This window comes from Epinephelus lanceolatus, chromosome 23 (assembly GCF_041903045.1).
Source record: "Epinephelus lanceolatus isolate andai-2023 chromosome 23, ASM4190304v1, whole genome shotgun sequence".
Lineage (NCBI taxonomy): Eukaryota > Metazoa > Chordata > Actinopteri > Perciformes > Serranidae > Epinephelus > Epinephelus lanceolatus.
Window position 1 is genome coordinate 18,277,802 of NC_135756.1, and position 19,748 is coordinate 18,297,549.

General features: G+C 40.1%; 1 protein-coding gene across 2 annotated transcripts; it reads left to right on the forward strand.

The window, feature by feature from the left end:
* The first annotated feature begins 4,113 nt into the window (after nt 1-4,113).
* mapk12b (mitogen-activated protein kinase 12b) lies at nt 4,114-18,811 on the forward strand. Of its 2 annotated transcripts, XM_078165280.1 has the most exons (15): nt 4,114-4,486; nt 6,011-6,140; nt 6,237-6,295; nt 6,384-6,495; nt 6,671-6,700; nt 9,053-9,100; nt 9,187-9,301; nt 9,376-9,447; nt 9,619-9,698; nt 10,487-10,565; nt 10,650-10,823; nt 15,893-16,141; nt 16,546-16,803; nt 17,499-17,747; nt 18,397-18,811. In XM_078165280.1, exons 1-15 carry the CDS (start codon nt 4,368-4,370, stop codon nt 18,486-18,488), a joined length of 1,866 nt encoding a protein of 621 aa, XP_078021406.1. In that variant the 5' UTR covers nt 4,114-4,367; the 3' UTR covers nt 18,489-18,811. The 2 variants fall into 2 exon arrangements, with proteins under 2 accessions (XP_078021406.1, XP_033470021.2); XM_033614130.2 differs by lacking the exons at nt 15,893-16,141; nt 16,546-16,803; nt 17,499-17,747; nt 18,397-18,811 and adding an exon at nt 12,815-13,023 and having other exon boundaries at nt 4,117-4,486.
* Nucleotides 18,812-19,748: the final 937 nt, after the last annotated feature.

A 19,748-nucleotide genomic window follows, 5' to 3' on the forward strand; every position in this document is an offset into this window, starting at 1 on the left:
CTTAAATCAATCTTTCTAAAGTCCCAACATATCACGGACCACAGCTACACTGTAGGGTATGCATCTACGCAGAGCCTAGGCATGGCTAAGAACATTTTGGTAATGTGAATGTGTGGTCAGGTTTGGGCAACAAAACACTGGACATAGGTACATCAGTGACGTAACGTGACATTCGAACAACACTGACTTTTGTGGCACATTCAATCTGAAAACTGTGCATCATTTTGTTACAGTTTCTAGTTTGAATGACATGTTTCCTCGAAACGGTATGCAACAACATCTGAGGTACGTTGTAGGACTGAGCCAAATACTCGCAGATGAAACGAGTATCCAGCACAGATAATGTACTTTTTATGAGTTTGAGTATCACAAGAGTAAAATGTGTCACTATCTGAACTTGTTAATAACTTGTTTGGTTAGCTGTGTTTAATCTATTGCTCTCGTGATAAAATATGATCTGAAAGTCACTTCTGAGGCTGTTCTGTAAATAGTTTTCTCATATGTCATAAGTATTGCATCTTCTGATCAAATCCATATAAATTTCAAGCTTAAAATAACAACTTCTCATTAGGCCCAACCCCCTTTTGATTTAAACTCCACCCACTTCTGGTTTGAGCTCCACCCATTCCGAGCACAGATCCAGATAATGGTGTACTCGCTCATCCCTAGTAAATTGTCCCTTGTTTGGCGGGTGTGTCAGTGTTATTACCCAATCGGCTGCAACGTGTATATAAACCAAATTGTAGTAGATCTTCACTTATTGTACAATTTTTGTTTTTACTTTACGTTTGCTTTGGCAATGGAAACATTTGTTTCCCATGCCAGTAAAGCCCTTTTGATTTGATATGAATTAAACCCCGCAGTATTAAAAGGCAGTGCGCTGACGTAACACAACAAGGTATTCAGGGCTCTACCATTTCTGTTTAAGTAAATGTTTGCTACATTTTGTCAAGGCTGGACGCAGCCATGGTTTCACCCAGGACATGAACTATGGTCTCCTGGGTGAAAGTCCGGTTAGGTTTGACCCATTTACCTCCCCTCCCTCCCAAGCTCAGAGACTTTCTCCCTCTTTATATTACATGAGTTGCTCTTAGCCTAGTGCATCTCATAAGGACATAAGCATAAGGACGCCAGAGGGTGCCTTTGGCATCAATACCGCACGCTGAGGGGTGTGAGAAAGAGGCAGTATTTGACGCCCTGGGAATGAGAAGAGGCCAATTACACTAGTGAAACTACAGTGTGGAGTAGGAACATCGTCAGCTGAGGTTTCAGTTACTCCAGAATAATTAGAAAACCAAGCTAGCTCAGCTAAAATATCTGTTAGCTTGATTAAAATCAGTTATATTTTAATGTATAGCTTGGTGTGTTCACAAGAAAAACTGTGGTTCTTTGTTTTAACCTACTCTACCAATGAGTTTATCTCTGCCTCAAACAAACAAGTACAACTAAAACATCATTGTACTCATCTAGAAGTCATTTTTAAGGAGCACAAGAAAGGAAATCTACTCTCAACTATTTTTCCGCTGTAATGGTTCACACTGGAGTGCTACGTGTAGCCTGTTGTGCAAGCCATCCATTAACACTGGATGCAAAATGTTGAATTTACAGTTCAAACAAATCCAACCTGTCTGTCTCAGTCAAAGCGTGTTAGAGCTCTGAATGTTCAAGTGTTGTGTGCTTATGTGGATGTTGTACATGTGGTGGATTTGAATAGCAAACTGCAAATCGAATGTATACGTATACTGTATGTATGTTAACAAGTTAGAAGTGTCTTTTGAATACATGGTGGCATGTGATTCAACGGTAGCCATGAGTTTCAGATCACTAAACCGAATGTCAGCCGTCAGTTTTCAAATGAATCGGATGATTTTCTCATTCATCATCAACGGGTAACATGACTTGGCAAGTCTTGGCTTCAACAGAATAAACACCATCGGTTCTGTTAACTCTGTTTGTCAGTGTTGTTGTCATATATTCTCTGCAACATTCAGTCTGTTTGATATACAACATGCTATGTGGTCACATATACATTTTGTAATCCCAGGCTCTCTTGTTCCGATTCAGGGAATTGTGTGTTGTGTCAACTTCCTGTTAGGACAGGCCCTTTCCTGTTGCTTGATGCATGTTTCATAAAGAAAGTCACTTCAGTCTGGTGACGAGGAACATGACTGGCCGACACAGAGCCCTGACTTCAACCCCATCCAACACCTAATGGATGAATTGGAATGGCATCTGCAAACCAAGTATTGATGGCCAGGTTCCAAAAACTTGTAATTCACCTTTCCTAGAAGAGTGGAGGGTGCTGTAGAAGCATATGCACTGTCATGGTTTTGGGGTAAGATATTAATCAGTCATTTGTTTGTCACTTGTCACTCCAGTGAAACGTGATCCCATCAGCTCCTTTAACTTGTGCGCTATAATTTAGTCCTTTTTTATGTCTTACATTGTTGGCTGCTGCTTTATAATTGTCCATGTTTCTGCATGGTTTTGGTAATCCATGGTTTCTGGTCGTGGAATGATTTTACCGTCCAAACCTCCCCAACTCAACAAGACAGCTGTATGGCTGCTTCTCCCGAACACAGGCAGCACCCTCTTAATGGCGTATAGCAGTGATCCACATCAGGACCAGGACAGCACTTCATATTCCCACTGTCACACCAGCCCTATTTCACTGTACAGCAGGTGTTTCTTGTCCGTCTCTTGCCAGAGTCCTCTGCTCTGTCTGATCAGCATATAGACCAAAGTCACCTGGTTGAATGGCACTGTCCAGGATTTAGCCACGTTTCGGTGAAAATAAGGACTTTACAGTTCCTGATATCCCACTGAAAATCGATGCAGCAAAGAGGTTGTCCAGTTTATTATTTCAACACCTGTACAATGGCTAGCATGATGCTAGTGCAACTGGTGTTCCTTCATCATCTCCACTTTTTCCTTTATGTCAGCTGATATTTGCATTTGAAAACCTTGACCTGACTAGCTAGCAGAAGTCGACAGAAGGAGAGTTTACAAACAGGTTAGTTGATTTACACATAAAGCACCAATAGCACTGGCAAAATAGACATAAGAGCATAAATTTAGCGGAGCTGAAAGAAAGGAGACTGGAAACCTCCATGCCTATGTCAGTGTTTAAAAATTACATGTGGGTGCATGAGCTATGTTGTCCACATATAGGATAGAATATAGTAGAATAAGTCAAGTCTAGTTAGTAGCATTGTACACTATAGTATGGAAAAGAATAAGACAATATAATCTATAACAGTATGATATGTTATGGTATAACATAATTAGAATAGAATGGTCTAGAATAGCAACCCAATTGCCAGAAAATAATGTTGGTATTGTACGTTTCTGCAAACCACTGATATGTTAAATTTGAACGTTATTATTATTAGCATAAATACTTTATGTTTCAACAATGCAGTGGTTAGTGTGTAGTTAGGTTAATGCACAAAAACCGCTGCGTTATGGTTTAATAAAGCTTAAAATACTGGCTTAAAATGCCACTTTTGGTGTAACAATCCCATCAGGAAACACAGTGATGTCTCAGGAAAGAACAGCTGCTTTTCGTAGCACTATCCCCCGTTGAAAATCAGCGATGGGTCACTAAAAACCATCCACGTCAGGAGCCTAAAAAAACACTCAAAACACAGCAAAGACTCATTAAAACACAACCAGTTTTGTTGTTTGTTGGTCTCAACAGTGTTCTGCAGATTGGTAGGTGCCTCCACCTCTGCATAACAAAGTCATCTTTAATGCTGTGTCACTTTTTAAATGTTGATATAATACATGAAACATACAAATGCAATATATTGGTAGTTTGCAGAGTCCTGAAACCCCAGAATGATTTAGCATGCCACAACTCAATAACACACAGTCCTCAATAAACAGAAAAAGAAGAGTTTTTTTTAATTTTTTTTTTTTTTAGATTTTATAACTGACAGTGATCACTGTTAATGTAAAGTTATTGCCTGACTCTGCAGGAACACTCCACAAACATCATGGTGATGTCAACAGGACTATCAGAGGGTCTTTTCTAACCTCAGGGTGGGCAGATGTTTTGTGGCTTTATTCCTCACATTGTAGACACACCCATAGACTGCCCCGGGCGACCAGGAGCCATGACTAACAATGTGTGTGTCTGTTTATATACGTGTGTGTGTGTGTGTGTGTTGGGGGTGTAACTGGCGACCCTGCAGAGCGCTGCAGTGATCCGCTGGTTCATCTGGAGGAATGCGCGTCGCACCAAACTCTTCTCTGCGCGTCTTGAGTGTTTGAAACTTAAAATCAAAGACACAACCAAAGAATTTTGTTCCCATGAGAGGACGGAGCGGACCCACATCCTAACCACAGCCTGTAGTCGGTAGGGTATGGCTGTGCGGTCCAGGACGGGATACTACCGGCAGGAGGTGAACAGGACCGTGTGGGAGGTTCCGGAGCGGTACCGGGACCTGAAGCAGATCGGGACAGGAGCCTACGGGACTGTGTGGTGAGTTCAACAGTAACTTTACAGAGTTTACCGGTTATCGATCGGTGTCAGCTGATTCAGTGTATTTACTAAATGCTCTCTCGTCTAAAACCACCTCTTGTTTTGTATTTTCAGTACTCGACGTATAGTATTTATACAGCTTTATCAAGAAAAGACAAGAAACTTTGACTCTTCCTCCAGCGCATGAGAGACAAAACAATAAACCTGAAGTAAAAAATAACCTGTCTATATATTTTAATGAACCACTTTTACCCAGTGGTGAATATAACCAACTACATTTACTCAAATACTGTACTTAAGTACAAATTTCAGGTACTTGTACTTTACTTGAGTATTTTAATCTCATCCCTTTTTCTAGTTCTACTTTGTTACACCTCAAAGGGATATATTGTACCTTTTGCTCAACTGCAACTGTTGTAATAACTGTAGTTACTTTATAAATAAAGATTTTTTTGAAGATATGTACAAGTGCAGCTGAAACAGTTAGTCGCAACTATTTTGCTAATTTTTTAAAGTAATTTTTTAATGCAAGATTGTTCCAGCTTTTCAAATATGAGGATTTGTTGTTTTTGATTTTGATTGATTCAGTTGATTTTTATTCATTCATTTATGTATTCATTCATCTATTTATTTATTTTGCATTGAATACTTTTATTTTGAACTCTTAAAGTATATAAATTGCTGGTTATATACACAATTACTTAAATAAAGTTTTTTTACTTTACTACTTTACTTTACTATTAGTATTTAAGGATCTGAATATATTTCCCACCTTATTATTTTTTTATTCTACTCAAGTAGATTTGTACTTGAGTACACTATAATATTCCTATTTAAAAAACAACACATTTTTAAAATTTTATTTTTGTTGCATGACAAAACAGCAACATCGAGTCAAGAACAGTGACGACAGGTCACTTTGAAAAATTTCTGCAGGGGTTAAGAGTGTTGATTTGATGTTGGTGTTTTTGAGTTGTGTGTGTCTCTGTGGACTTTTCCAAACAGTCTGGCGTGAAGTCTTTATGGTGGATGGATTAAAAGAGAAAGAAAGAGAGAAATTAAAAAAACTCTATTCCTGCAGTGGCACTCCTGCTTGTGTGGGATATTTTGGGCAGCAGTGTCTCCACAGCTGGCTCTGCAGGGCCCTTCTTTGCTTTGTGTTGTATGGATGTGGTTCAACAAAGAAAACCACCCCCCAGTCTCATTGTTGGAAGAAGTCAAAGACCCTGAGTTAAGAGCAGAGAATGCACCACTACATTGTCTTCAATCTCAAATAGTACTTTTTCTCCCTGCAGCAGACATTGTGACTCGTTATAGCAGCACAGGCACAGGTTTAATTAATATCACTAATGGGTCAGTGTTCCATTTAGATGCTTTTAATTACACTTGTAGATTTCCTTGTGTTCAAACGTCTGCCACAAAAACTTGTAAAGTGATGGAATGAATGAGTTTTTAGGAGTGACATTAACATGTTCAAGCTTTCTTTTGAATTACATGACATATTTGTGTATCTGTGTGTTCCAGTTCAGCATGGGACCGTCGGATGGGGATGCAGGTGGCCATCAAGAAACTTCATCGGCCCTTCCAGTCCAAACTTTTTGCCAAGAGAGCGTACAGAGAGTTGCGACTTCTTAAACACATGAAGCATGAAAATGTAAGCGTGCACTCAACAGAGAAGACATTTGATTATGACATAAGCGTCAGAAGTTTTTAATCAGATTTGATTTGTGCTTTTATTTCTCCCGAACAGGTCATAGGGCTGCTGGATGTTTTCACTGCTGAAATCTCATTGGACCGCCTGCGTGATTTGTAAGTTCCTGTGCATCCCTGAGTGCTGAGTACAAAATGTGTTGTTCCTCCCACTGAAGTGATACGATTCTGCTTGCCTTGTCCACAGTTACCTGGTGATGCCGTTCATGGGCACCGATCTAGGCAAGCTGATGAAGCTGGAGAGATTATCAGAGGACAGAGTGCAGTTCCTCGTCTACCAGATGATGAAAGGACTCAAGGTGAACACTGGGACCAACACAGATACATGCATGTTACTCATTATCTTTACAGCATCCATACAGTGTCTGTTAGAGTGGCACAAATGTTGTAATTTCCCCCAGCTGTGGGTCATACACTTGCTGGATTGAGCTGAGTTGAAGTTGCATATGCTCTCTGTTTCTCCTCTCTCCTCAGTACATCCACTCTGCAGGGATCATCCACAGGGTGCGTGAACTTTGGCCTCTCACACTATGAGCTTTGGGGGTGGGGCTCTTGCTCTTTTTCACACTCAATCCCATTCACCCTAATTCCCACACAGGGAGCTTGTATTTTCAAGACAGAATGATACGCTGCCCGTTTACAACCCAATCGCCAGAATAAATGCTGGCGTTGTACGTTTCTGCAAACCACAAATATGTTACATTTGTACATTGTTATGTAGTGGATAAGTTGAAACTTTATGCTTCCACAGCGCCATCATAAACATGTAGTTAGGTTTAGGCACAAAAAACACTGCACACATTGACACAGCAATGTCAAAAACAACTGCTTTTCATGACATTATTAGGGCTGGAAAAACAGCCACAGGTTGCTAAAAATCACCTATGTTTAGGGGTTAAAAAGCCGCTGGAAAACAGCCATGGGTCACTAATAAACACAGATGTTTTAGGTGCTAAAAAGCCACTGTAAAAAAATAGCCACGGGTCAATGAAAAACACCCGCGTTTGGGGGCCAAAAAGCTGCTGGAAAACAGCCACGGGTCACTAATAAACACAGATGTTTTAGGTGCTAAAAAGCCACTGTAAAAAAATAGCCACGGGTCAATGAAAAACACCCACGTTTGGGGGCCAAAAAGCCACTGTAAAAAACCAGCCACGGATTGCTGAAAAACACCCACGTTTGGGGGCCAAAAAGCTGCTGGAAAAACAGCTACAGGTCGCTAATAACTACATGTTTGAGGGCTTGAATGCTGCTGGTAAAACAAAAAAAAACAACCCACGTTTGGGGGTTATTAGGCCACTGGAAAAACACCCAGGAGCCGCTAATAAACACCCACATTTGTGAGCTAAAATGTTGCTGAAAAAACAGCCCTGGGTCGCTCAACATCCATGTTTGAGCCACCAGTGAAATAGCCACAGGTCGCTAAAAAACACCCAAGTTTGAGGGCAGAAAAGCTGCTGGAAAAACAGCTACGGGTCGCTAATAACTACATGTTTGAGGACTAGAATGCTGCTGGAAAAACAGTCACTAGGGTCGCTAAAAAACACCAATGTTTTGGGGTTAAAAAGTTGCCTGAGGGACTATCAGGGGCCGCTGATAAAGACCCACATTTGAGGGCTAAAATGTCGCTGAAAAAGCAGATACAGTTTACTAATTAACACCCATGTTTGAGGGGCTAAGAAGCCGCTGTAAAAATAGCCACAGGTTGCTAAAAACACCCACGTTTGGCGGCTGAAAAGTCACTGGAAAAACAGCCCTGGGGTGCTGAAGAACACCAGTGTTTAGGGGTTAAAAAGCTGCTGGAAAAACAGCCACGGGTCACTAATAGATAGTTTGAGGGCTTGAATGCTGCTGGAAAAACAAAAAAAAGAACAATCCACGTTTGGGGGTTATTAAGCTACTGGAAAAACACCCAGGAGCCGCTAATAAACAAAAAAAATAAAAAATAGCCACGGGTCACTGAAAAACACCCATATTCGGGGGCCAAAAAGCTGCTGGAAAAACTCGCTAATAACTACATGTTTGAGGGCTTGAATGCTGCTGGAAAAACAGTCACTAAAAAACACCAATGTTTTGGGGTTAAAAAGTTGCTGGAGGGACTATCAGGGGCCGCTGATAAACACCCACATTTGTGAGCTAAAATGTCGCTGAAAAAACAGCCCCGGGTCACTCAACATCCATGTTTAAGCCACCATTGAAATAGCCACAGGTCGCTAAAAAACACCAATGCTTGGGCGTTATAAAGGTGCTCAGAAAACAGCCACAGGTTGCTAATAAACACCCATGTTTGGTGGCTAAAAAGACGCTTGAAATGCAGCGATGACTCACTAAATCACAACCAGTTTTGTTTTTTTTGGTCTCGAAAGAGGTCTGTAGTGCTCCATGGCTTGGCGTCTTGTCCAGGCGACACTTCTTCCACCATCCCCTCCTCTTCTTGATGACAAAGTCAGTTCATATATGTCATTTTAATGTCGATATGATACGTATGAAATGTACAAATGTAACATATTTGTGGTCTGCAGAGATGTGCAATGCCAACATTTTTCTCTGGTGGCCGGGCTGCTGTTTAATTTTGTCATTGAAATGTCCCAGATGTCAAAATTAATTTGTCATGTTGATAGCAAATGGCTGGACTTGTTGTTGCCAGCCCTGGAAGAGACAGAAGACTTCAAGTCAAGGATCCAAAGTTCAAAAATACCCTTGACAGGAAACAAAAAAATCTATATTAATATTATTCAAATTGAAGGATTTCACACTAAAATTTTGTCGATTATTCCATCCAAGTGTTTAATTAAGAATTATAAATGACTTCTTTCACTGACTGGATTTCCTTGTCTCACATTTCTGCACCCACAGGACCTTAAACCTGGAAATTTAGCCATTAACCCGGACTGTGAGCTCAAGGTACTCTAACTTTACATCTGTTTAATGTGAACATCCCACACACGTGCACATTTCCATCTTACAGCTCTTTTTTTTTCCTGCTTCAGATTCTTGATTTTGGCCTGGCGAGGCAGGCTGATGCGGAAATGACCGGCTACGTCGTAACACGCTGGTACCGAGCGCCTGAGGTTATCCTCAACTGGATGCACTACACACAAACTGGTAAACTCTCCTCACATATTGTGTCAACAGAAAAAGGCAACGATGAGAAAGCTGATGTTTGCTCTCTGTTGCAGTGGATATTTGGTCGGCTGGCTGTATCATGGCCGAGATGCTGCTGGGAAAGCCGCTGTTCAAAGGAAATGATCGTATCCTTGACTGTTTCCAACATTGGTTTGGTTTTGTCTTGCACAGATTGTGTCAAATCTGTAAGATGTAACTGTCTAACAATGATATCCATCCTTGGTAAAGACAAACATGTATCATTTAACTGTCTAAAATCCATGCAACAGTTAACACTTGACCACAGCTACTGCCAGATCTGGACCAGCTCCGAGAGATCATGAAGATTACGGGAACCCCAGCTGCTGACTTTGTTGTGAAGCTGCAGAGCCAAGATGTAAGTCGTACCCTGAGGTGGGACTGACAGTGTGATATTAAAGACAAATTCAGTGCACTCCTGAAAGGGAGTTGTAAAAAGTTTTTAGTTTGCTCTGTGTGACTTCAAAGAGAGCAGCGGCTGTGGGCAGTTTGCTTTCTTAGCTTTTTCATAGTTTTCATTTTACAGAGAAGTAACAGATATCAGAATGTCTGTGGAAGCTTCTCCAACCAGTCCTGCACCATCACCCTCCATTAATGTTTAATCAGTGTGTTTGAAACACTCACTCGAGTCATGGATGAATTACTGACTTTTAAACAGAGTTGGGCAGTAAGAACGGACAACAGAGACACAAACAGGAGGAAAGCTCCCTGAATTAGATTCATCTGGCTTTTTTATAAACAGTTGCCAGTGGTAACTCTTGCACAAAAAACACAAGGATCTGCTCTGATGCAGGTAACCTATGGAAAGGTTTACTTTAATGCTCCCTACACCCAGGTCTCACAATGCACAATGTCCCCCAACAATAGGACAGCGAAAGACAATCTCCAGTTTTGATTTGATAATGTTTAAAGCAAATTAATTATTAATCTAAACATGTTTGGACTCTGTATCCCGGTGTTTGACTACCACTGAACCACTGCACTGTGTGTGAGGAAGCATTGTGTGTTAGTGAAGAGTGTGTGAAATCCAATACTTGAATATAAAAATAATATCAGAGCAAAATATTTTCTATCTGACCTCTCTCATGACAGTCCCTTTAGTACACCTGCCTTTGTCATCCTTCTCTCTATTTCTTTTCTCATCAGGCCAAAAACTACATCAAAAGTCTAACAAAAGTGCCAAAAAAAGATTTGCACTCTGTCTTCTCCAAAGCTAGCTCAAATGGTACGTACATGTCTGCGTTATTCACTTTACCCAGGTGTGTTAAACTCTGTCATGCTGACTTTGACTTGTATATGTGCACCACAGCAGTGTGTGTCTTGGAAAAGATGCTGCTCCTGGACCCAGAGCAAAGGGTGAGCGCCTCGGAGGCACTCGACCTGCCTTTCTTCAGCGAGTTCAGAGATGCCGAGGAGGAGACGGAGGCGCTGCCTTATGATCAGACCATGGACAACACAGACCTGCCGCTGGACCAGTGGAAACGTAAGAGACAGAGGGGTTTAGATTTATCCTTTGAAACTGCAAGCGACATCAATTTTCTTGTGCTGCTTTCAGATGCCTCTAGCAAGATTTCAAACCTTTGAATTAGACAATAATTAAAATAAAAACTAGGGAAAAAAGCTAGGAAAAAACTATATTTATAATTATTATTATTTCTACATTTAAAAATTATTTTACATAATTATTATAATTTTAAAGCACTTATTCCAGATCATTTCCTTAGTTGTTTTTTGTTGTATTTTTTGGTGTTGTTGTTTTTTAAATTAATCCTCTTGTTTTTAATTTTGCCTTTTTAGTAATTTCTTGCTAATTTTTTGAGTCATTTCTTCTTTCGTTGCTCATTTCCTTCTTCCAGTGTTTGTAAAAGAAATCAAGCCAATCTGCTCAGGTTTTAAAGGGTTAAAAGATGCCTTAGTAATTAATCATTAATATTCTTTTATCATCAGCAAAGAGACTATTTTTTAATGTTCATCACAAACCTGCAGAAAATGATCCCCATATTCTGCTGTTTCTGTCAGCTCATTTTAGTCTATTTTAGCTCATTGTTTGGCAGGTGTGTTGCTTAGGTGTCACACCATCCACCATCCCCTCCACCTCCTGATGACAAAGTCACTCATTTACTGCATCACTGTAGAAGCCTTGAAAGGATGGACGTATGAAACATGCAAACGTATTTGTACTTTGCAGAAACGTACAATGCCAGCATTATCTCCTGGCGACAGGGCTGATAGTTTTGCAAATATGCAGGCCAAATACAAATTCAGACAGTGGGTGTTTCTCAAAGTCAAGGGAGCATCCTTGAATGGCTGAATTTCAAGGATGCTATGTCACCAAATCCCGCCTAAGGATCCTTCAAATTCTACAGACGACAGAGTCCTTCCTTCAGAGAATGTTCAAGGATGCATGTGTGTATCTGCGGGTAAAATGTGCCCAAAATTCTTTACGCACCATTTGATGGAATTGAAGGAGAAACCTTAGAAACCTGCAACAGCAAAGCTTGGCAGGATTTAGATTTATTTGGATAAATATCTCCAGGTTTTTATCACACAAGCATGAACGACATATTAACAGAAACCTCATAGATTACACTTTCCAATGTGTCCACTGCCAAATAATGAGATTTTTTTTTGAAGTAACGTGATTTAGATGAAACATAAAAGTTTTTAAATCCATCATTTACAGCAGTGATGGAGCGCTACCTAGCCTTTACCTGGCCTCACGTGTGAGCAGCAAGTTTTGCATATTCCGTCAAAAGGACTACCTCTACCACTGCTAATGCTTTATCCAAAACAACAGGTCATACATTAATACATTCCTAAGACTTCTTAGAATAACCTCAAGTGACCTAAAAAAATAATCACATGCTTTCTAAAACTACTTTTCAACAAAAGTTTCATTTAGCCTTCCTGTTTTTTTGTAGTTATAATCCTGAACAAAGGAAACACTTTTACACACTTTTACACATCTATTACAAAAAAGACAGGCGCGTTGGAGAGAGAAGACCAAAAAGTTGCAAAAAGGACTTTGCCTGATGAAGGTCTAGTACCGAAACGTCGGAAATAAATTATATATTGCACGTTAGACAGTGTGTGCGAGTCCTTTTTGCAACTTTGTAGTTATAATCCTGAAATACATTACACAAAATACTGCTCCATTTGTTCAAATTGTATGTTAGAGAGTGTCAAAAGTAGCACAGTCATTTAAAAGGCCCTAATTCCCCAGAGGGTTAATGAGGTGTTGTCACAATACCTACTATTTGCCAGAAGAGGTCACTGAAGATCTAAAAGCTTCCTTGATGCTTCTTTTACTATGTAATAATACACAGAAGGAGCCATTTACTATAATAAACCAGGAGAAGTATGTGGGCAGAAAATACAGTTCCATAAGAGACAAGGTGAAGGGTGTTGAACTTGGATGTGAAAGTAGGACACAGACATGATTTACAGCGTCTCTCCTTTTGTGTGTTTGTGCAGGTCACACATTCACAGAGATACTGACCTTCAGGCCGCCCAGGGACTCCAGAGAGACGTCACTTTAACCACACACTATGCACACATTGACACCAGCACCCCAAAAATATGATTTTCCTTTTGACTTTGTTGTGTTTGTGTAGGAGTATTGAATATTATGAGTCTGTTTAGTTTTTGCTTTCAGTAAATGTGATTTACCTGTTTGTTTTAAAGTGTGTGTGTGTCGGATTATTTAACCATATACAAAAGGTTAAATTCATACTGCTACTGCTTCCCTAAAGTCCATTGTGTAGCAGGTTCTTTTTTGTCTGTTTGCATTTTGATAATTTATTCTGATAATGACGTATTTCTAACAGAGGGCGAGGTCACCTGTTGTGCAAATACCATTAATGCAGGGAATGCAGAAGTGAATATCATCACACACATCAAATGAACCACTGCAGGTCCTTTAAATAATTAACCGTCATGTCAGGAGTGACTAATTCTCAGTTTTTATTTTAGGTTTTTACTCCCTAGCTGAGTAATGATGATGTCATGTTACATTTTGTTGTATATATGCGTTTTCCAAGATGAAATCCCTTTTTGTTTTGGACACGCACCCTCTTTCAGTGATCAGACCTTTAACATGCCCCTATTTGGGTCAGTCTTCACAGCATCACACCCTCCTACCATCTCCAAAACACTCCCTTTCAGTGGCCCGGAGCCAGAAGCCCAAAGACAGGCGCACTGCTTCTCTCCACTCCACTGACTCACATCTATTGTAGTCATTTGTTTTTTGAAGAAAATCTGCAAAAACTCACGCAGGGTGAGACCTTATTGAAACATCAGCGGGTTGGACTTTCATCTGCCGTCATTCAAAAGCAATATATGTCTCATTAGAGTGACTAAGAAGGCAGATATGCTGCTTGTCAGATCCCTCTGATTACAGCTGCTTCCTGCTGTATTGACTGACTGACCATGCAGCGCCACTTTTTTATTTCCTGGTGGCCGTACACTTCAGATTCTCACAGGACGATGGATTATACCCACATATCCAAACAAAACGGAGGACTCTCAAATGTCAGCAGACTTTTATTGCTGTTATTTCTGGCAGGTAATATAATACTTTTTCTGATGATTAAAATAGCAGAGGCAATGAGAGTCACATTTAGTTGTTATGATATGATCCTTTGACGCAGTGTGTGAGTGCTGCCGTGCTGAGAAACTTTTCTACGTGTTTTTACTATGTAAACTCCTTCACTGTATGTGTATATTACCTCTTATGAATGTGATCTACAATAAACTTTACTTGAGTTTTTCCATTTCAAGTTAGTTTATGCTTCTGGTCCTCCCGTATGACACTTTTTATTTTCGACAGCTATAGCTACTATTCACTCTGAAGATGAAGCTTTTACATACAGAAATTATGGGCTTAAAAATACAAAGCATTGCTATAGATAAACCAACACCAGTGGTACTCATAGGGGTGGCCAGGTGGAGCCACTGAAAATCTTGGGGTAGCACAACATAACCAAAAGCCGTAACCGAAGTTCAGGAATTCCATTGTACTGTTTAAGTATATAGGCTAGCTGAAAACTGTGTCAGTCCGAGAGTTAAGAAATCGCACACTGATACACTTCTTTTTCTTTGACACCTAATATTACTCATTATTAGTGATTTCCAGATCCTATCTCAAAGATTTGTATCAGGGCTGATGGGGGCATTTTTTAAATGATGGGGATCAGCTGTATTGAGTTATATAGAGGATCCTTTGTTTTACATCAGCTCTCTCCGCTGGCTGCCTGTAAAGTTCAGAATTGACTTTAAAGTTCTCCTGTTTGTGTACAAAGCCCTCAGTGGTCTGGCCCCATCATACATCACAGACCTCCTAACTCCCTATTCTATTCCTGGCTGTCCCACGCTCCAGATTCAAGCTCAGGGGTGATCGTGCCTTTGCTGTGTCTGCCCCCAAACTGTGGAACAGCATCCCCCTCCAGATCAGATCTGCCCCCACCACTGAGTTGTTTAAATCCTGGCTCAAAATCTACTTTTAAAAAATAGTGTTCCCCTGATGTGGTTTTCCCTGATGCTGGCCTGTGTGTGTTGTGTCTCTTAATGTGTGACAGTTATGTCGCCTCTTATGTGTGTGTTTTTAGCATTTTATTCCTCTTGTACAGGACTTTTGGTGCTTTATAAATAATAAATTCGTGTTGAATTCAGTTGAGGTGTTTTTACTCTCAAAACTTCCATGCACAGACATGCTGAGTGCAGTCGTCTCCAACCCTCCTGCTGTCTTTCGCTTCTCCACTCTGCCGAGCTCCTCTGTGTGTAAGAGCAGAGGCTGAGTCCCACCCATGGTGAAACACCACACGCTATAAAAGACAGCAAAGATGCCAGCAGTCATATCTGGGGCTTCAATTTTCAATTTTGGCTTCAACTTTGTACAGTGGTAGGAAGTGGAGACATGTTGTCCATCTTTATATACAGTCATCGGTTACAGAGCATGTTAAGATTGCAAAATAATCTACCTCCAGGAACATCGTCAGGCTCTGAAGCCATTTTTAAATAGTTGCCAGAAGGTGGAATTACAACTCCTTGGTCCATCACGTGATGCCATTGCGCCCAAAAATGCTTTTTCACATAGACCTAACATTGTAAATCAGTGGATATATTTTTTTGAGCGTCACAACCGCTGTGAAATAACTCATCATTATCAGGATTTGATTCATTCAGCTCAATAACATTTTGAAAAAAAAGAGCCCCAAGATTAAATCAGTCTATTTCCAAAGCCAAGAATGAACATTGATGCTTCAAACTTCAGTTTCTTTTTTTAATAAAAATGAAAAATATGTTTCCGTTGACTGTGTAGGCCTTCAGCCAGTACTGTGTACAGATGGAGAGACCCATGAACTGGATGATGACGATAAGGGTAAGTGACTTTACATTTATGTAAACAATAAAAACCAATATTAAAGATGTTACCTGTATCACTTTTAACAGGGAGATACTAAAACATTCACCGTAATATCTTTGTATGATTACATATAGAACTGAACACTGTCACTAAATTGATAATGTGACTGTTGACATTTTCAGAGGAAGTGAAAATCACCTGTAAAATCATCGGTCCGGACTACGTGACTGTGGGTGTGCCGAGCAGCGTTGAGTGTGTTGCCAACTGCCCTGCGTGTACCTATTCTATGTCTCTGGATGGACAGACCGCTCAGGGTCAGGGAAACTCGCTCGCCTTCACTGTTAACAGTTGGGTGGAGGCCTTAACGGTGGCGTGTACGGCCACAGATGACGAAACAGAGGTGACTGCCAAGGCAACAAAACAACTGCAAGTGTTAGGTAATGACAGCAGATTTTTTATTTTATTTTTAAAAATGCTATATTCCAATGATGACCTGCTGCAGAGCTCCAAGCTCAGGTACACCTCTGGTGCTGGGGCCCATCTCCATCACCAGGATCAACCCAGTCTCACTCTGAAGTTGTTGAAATCTGTTACTTGGGTGGTGACTTCTGGTATCACACACCGACGAAAACAGCTTCTTTAAGAACGCTTGCCAGCATCAGAGGGAAAAACCCGGCAGGACAAGAACAGAAGTTAAGGTTGCAAAAGTCCATGTAGGGTGGGCAGGATGGGTGGTGGATGGGTCCAACAGCCAAGTCTCTGGTGGACCCTTCTCCTTTATTCATACCTTATGTGCTTTGTTTGTCTCTCCCTTCTAACATATCTGTCTCTCTCACCTCAGTGGGACCGACCAATGTTTCCATCACAGGCCCTGATCTGATGAATCCATCAGTGAGCCACACCTACAGCTGCCACGCCTACTGTCGGCCATCTTGTACCTATGCCTGGAGGACAGATCAAGGCCCGTGGATAGGTGGTCAGGGGAATGTTATTTCCATCACCCCTCAGGAGATGGACAACTCCAAAATGCTCATTTGCAAAGCCACAAACAGTGTGTCGGGGCTGTTTGCTGCTGCTACTCGAAACATAGCTGTGACATGTAAGTGAAGATCTTCAAGATCTGAGATGTTCTAAACTTGGATTGCATGGTGGGTTTTAAGAGCCCTAAATCCATAAAAAAATTATATAATTAAATGCTCATATAAATAAATTAATTGATACACAAATGCTTAAAAGCTTAAATAAAAGAATAAATAAATAATTATGTAATTTAAAGCATATTTATTGTTAATAAATAAATAAATCACAAAATAAATACATAAAATTATATATGAATAAATAAATATAAAAATGTGTAAATGCATTAATAAATAAATAAATACACCAGTAAAATTATATATATATATATATATATATATATATATATATATATATATATATATTCAACGTCAAATTTAATTTGTGATTTATTTATTAATGGTGTCAACTAAACATTAAAGTACACATTTATTTATTCATTTGTAAGCATTTTATCAAATACATATATATTTGTGAAGCATTACCTTATATAATCGTATGTTTATTCATTTATTTAAGCATTTAATTCTGTAATTATTTATTTATTTATTTAGTTATGGCCCTTTAAACCCTCCATATAAAAAAAAAGAAAATCTTATTAAATTTTTGATTAAAAAAAAGAAGAAAATCTTATTAAATTTACATTTTTTAATTAAGTTTTATTTTTCTTTTATTTAATGTAGTGTATTTTAAATCTATCCTCACTATGTCTTTCAGCTGGTCCATCAGAGATTCAGATCAAAGGCCCTGATGTAATAGAAATTGCAGAAAAGTACAAGTTTGAGTGTTCGGCCGAATGTCTGCCCTCTTGTCGCTACGTGTCGTCTGTGGACACTAAGACTGTGAGGGGCAACGTGATCGAGTTAATGGTGGAGCATCCCCTTAAATCTGTCACTCTCAAGTGTGAGGCACAAAACACAGCTTCAAGGAAGACAGCCACAGCCTCGAAGACTGTACAAGTTAAAGGTAGATGAGCAATAAAATGGTTTAAAGGGATAGTGCACTCAAAAATGAAAATTCAGCCATTATCTACTCACCCATATGCTGATGGAGGCTCTGGTGAAGTTTTAGAGTCCTCACATCCCTTGCGGAGATCGGTGGGGGGGGCGGCTAGCACACCTAATGGCTGACAGCGTCCAAGAACACAAAATTGAAACCACAAAATATCTCCAACATGCTCATCCGTAGTGATCCAAGTGTCCTGAAGCCCCGGCATAAAAAGTTGTTTCGAAAAACGTCATATGAACTCTGTTTTTAGCCTCATTGTAGCCTGTAGCTCTGATTGCTCCTCTGTGCTCCGCGCTCACGTGTGCGTGCTTGCGCGAGACCAGCAAAAGCATGAGCTTTACTTACCCGTGTTTACATCACATGACATGTGCACCGCAGGGGGAGACAACAGTAACCACAGTAGCTAAAAGATAATTTGCACTACAGTCTTTTAGCAAAGGACAGCCCAACAGGTCTGAAGACTTTGAAATTGAGGAGGAACAGCATTTCTTTGTTGAGCCATTCATTCAGCCAGTCATTTTTGGGTGCACTATCCCTTTAATGTGCATAATACTGCATCATAATCACACTGTAACTGAGCTGCATTTTTCTTTTTTCTTGTATTCAGGGTCAGATCGCAACCTATCCACTCGTCCTGAGGAGACTTCAGCTGTGCTTCTGCTGACCGTCATCATTTCTGCTGCCTTCACACTGATATGATCCCACTTGTATAAAGTCTCTTTGTCTCTGTCTTTCAGATCTTTCTTTCAGTGAGTGAATTTGTGATGAAGAAAGTTGTGGAGAATTAATGACTCATGTATCGACTATCTCACGCTGCATACTTTTCTTTTCCATCGGTGTGGCATGTTGACTGTAGGCTGAACCCTGTTTGCTCTTTCTAATAAGAAGCATGGAAAAGCACTTAAATATCAAAGTGGGCACATGTTACGTCAGAATTTACTGACTTGTGACGATTCTTTTACTCTGGTACATTCGAAATGTTGTTGAAATGCCTATAAATAAATAAAATGCACTGATGACTTTTACCCCAAGACTCAGACTCCTTCTCTTTTTACCAAATATGTACATGTTGATTTGCGTAATGTGCTTTACACACTGAGCTACCAGGCAACTTGTCCAAAACATACCATCTTGTACTCACAATAAAAGCTAAATAAATCCAATATGTCAGTGTGGTAGCTTCAGTATCTGACGACCAGACGTGTGTATTAAATTAGTCCTCTACTCAGATTGTTGGGTGGAGCTAAACCTAATGAACTAATTAAAATCATAAAGTCATAATTAGTTCCACTCTAACAAGTGTGATAAAAAAGACATGAGGGCGAGGGAGATGTCAGTCAAACATAGACTGTACAGAACCACACAGACAGTAGTGTAGTGGTAGCTGACGAGGTGGAAGTACTACTACGTAGATGGGTGGGTTACTGAGGAAGAAGGGGGTGTACTCTGCTGTATTTTCCAGTGGCTTTAAGGCTGATAGCGGGGCTGTAAATATAGTCAGTGCAGGCAGTGTGGTTGCACTGGGGCCCATGGGATGGGGGGGTTGGAGCTGAGAGCAGGCCTTTCTGGTTGATACAACGTGCCACCTTAGGAATGCACCTGTGCTCAAAGAAGAACTCATTTTTGTCATATACAGATGATGATTGGTAGTATTTATATTGATGTTGTCCAACATCAAGTCTGTATTTCATCATGTGACGATACTGTAAAATATCCTCCTGAGACCTGAACTTTTGTTTGGTATACATTTTTAATTTCATTTGTCTTCAAACGAGTATTTCCATATTAGTATTTCCAATACTTGCATTTGTTTCAACCATAAAATGTGATCAGGTTTTGGACCTTGTCTAATTTTGTGTCGGGATTGGCTGCATACTGACTTGGCAGAGATGGCTGCCATCTTATTTTTACATGGATTAGTGTATTGTGCTTTTACTGGCACTAGATGGCACAAAAAAA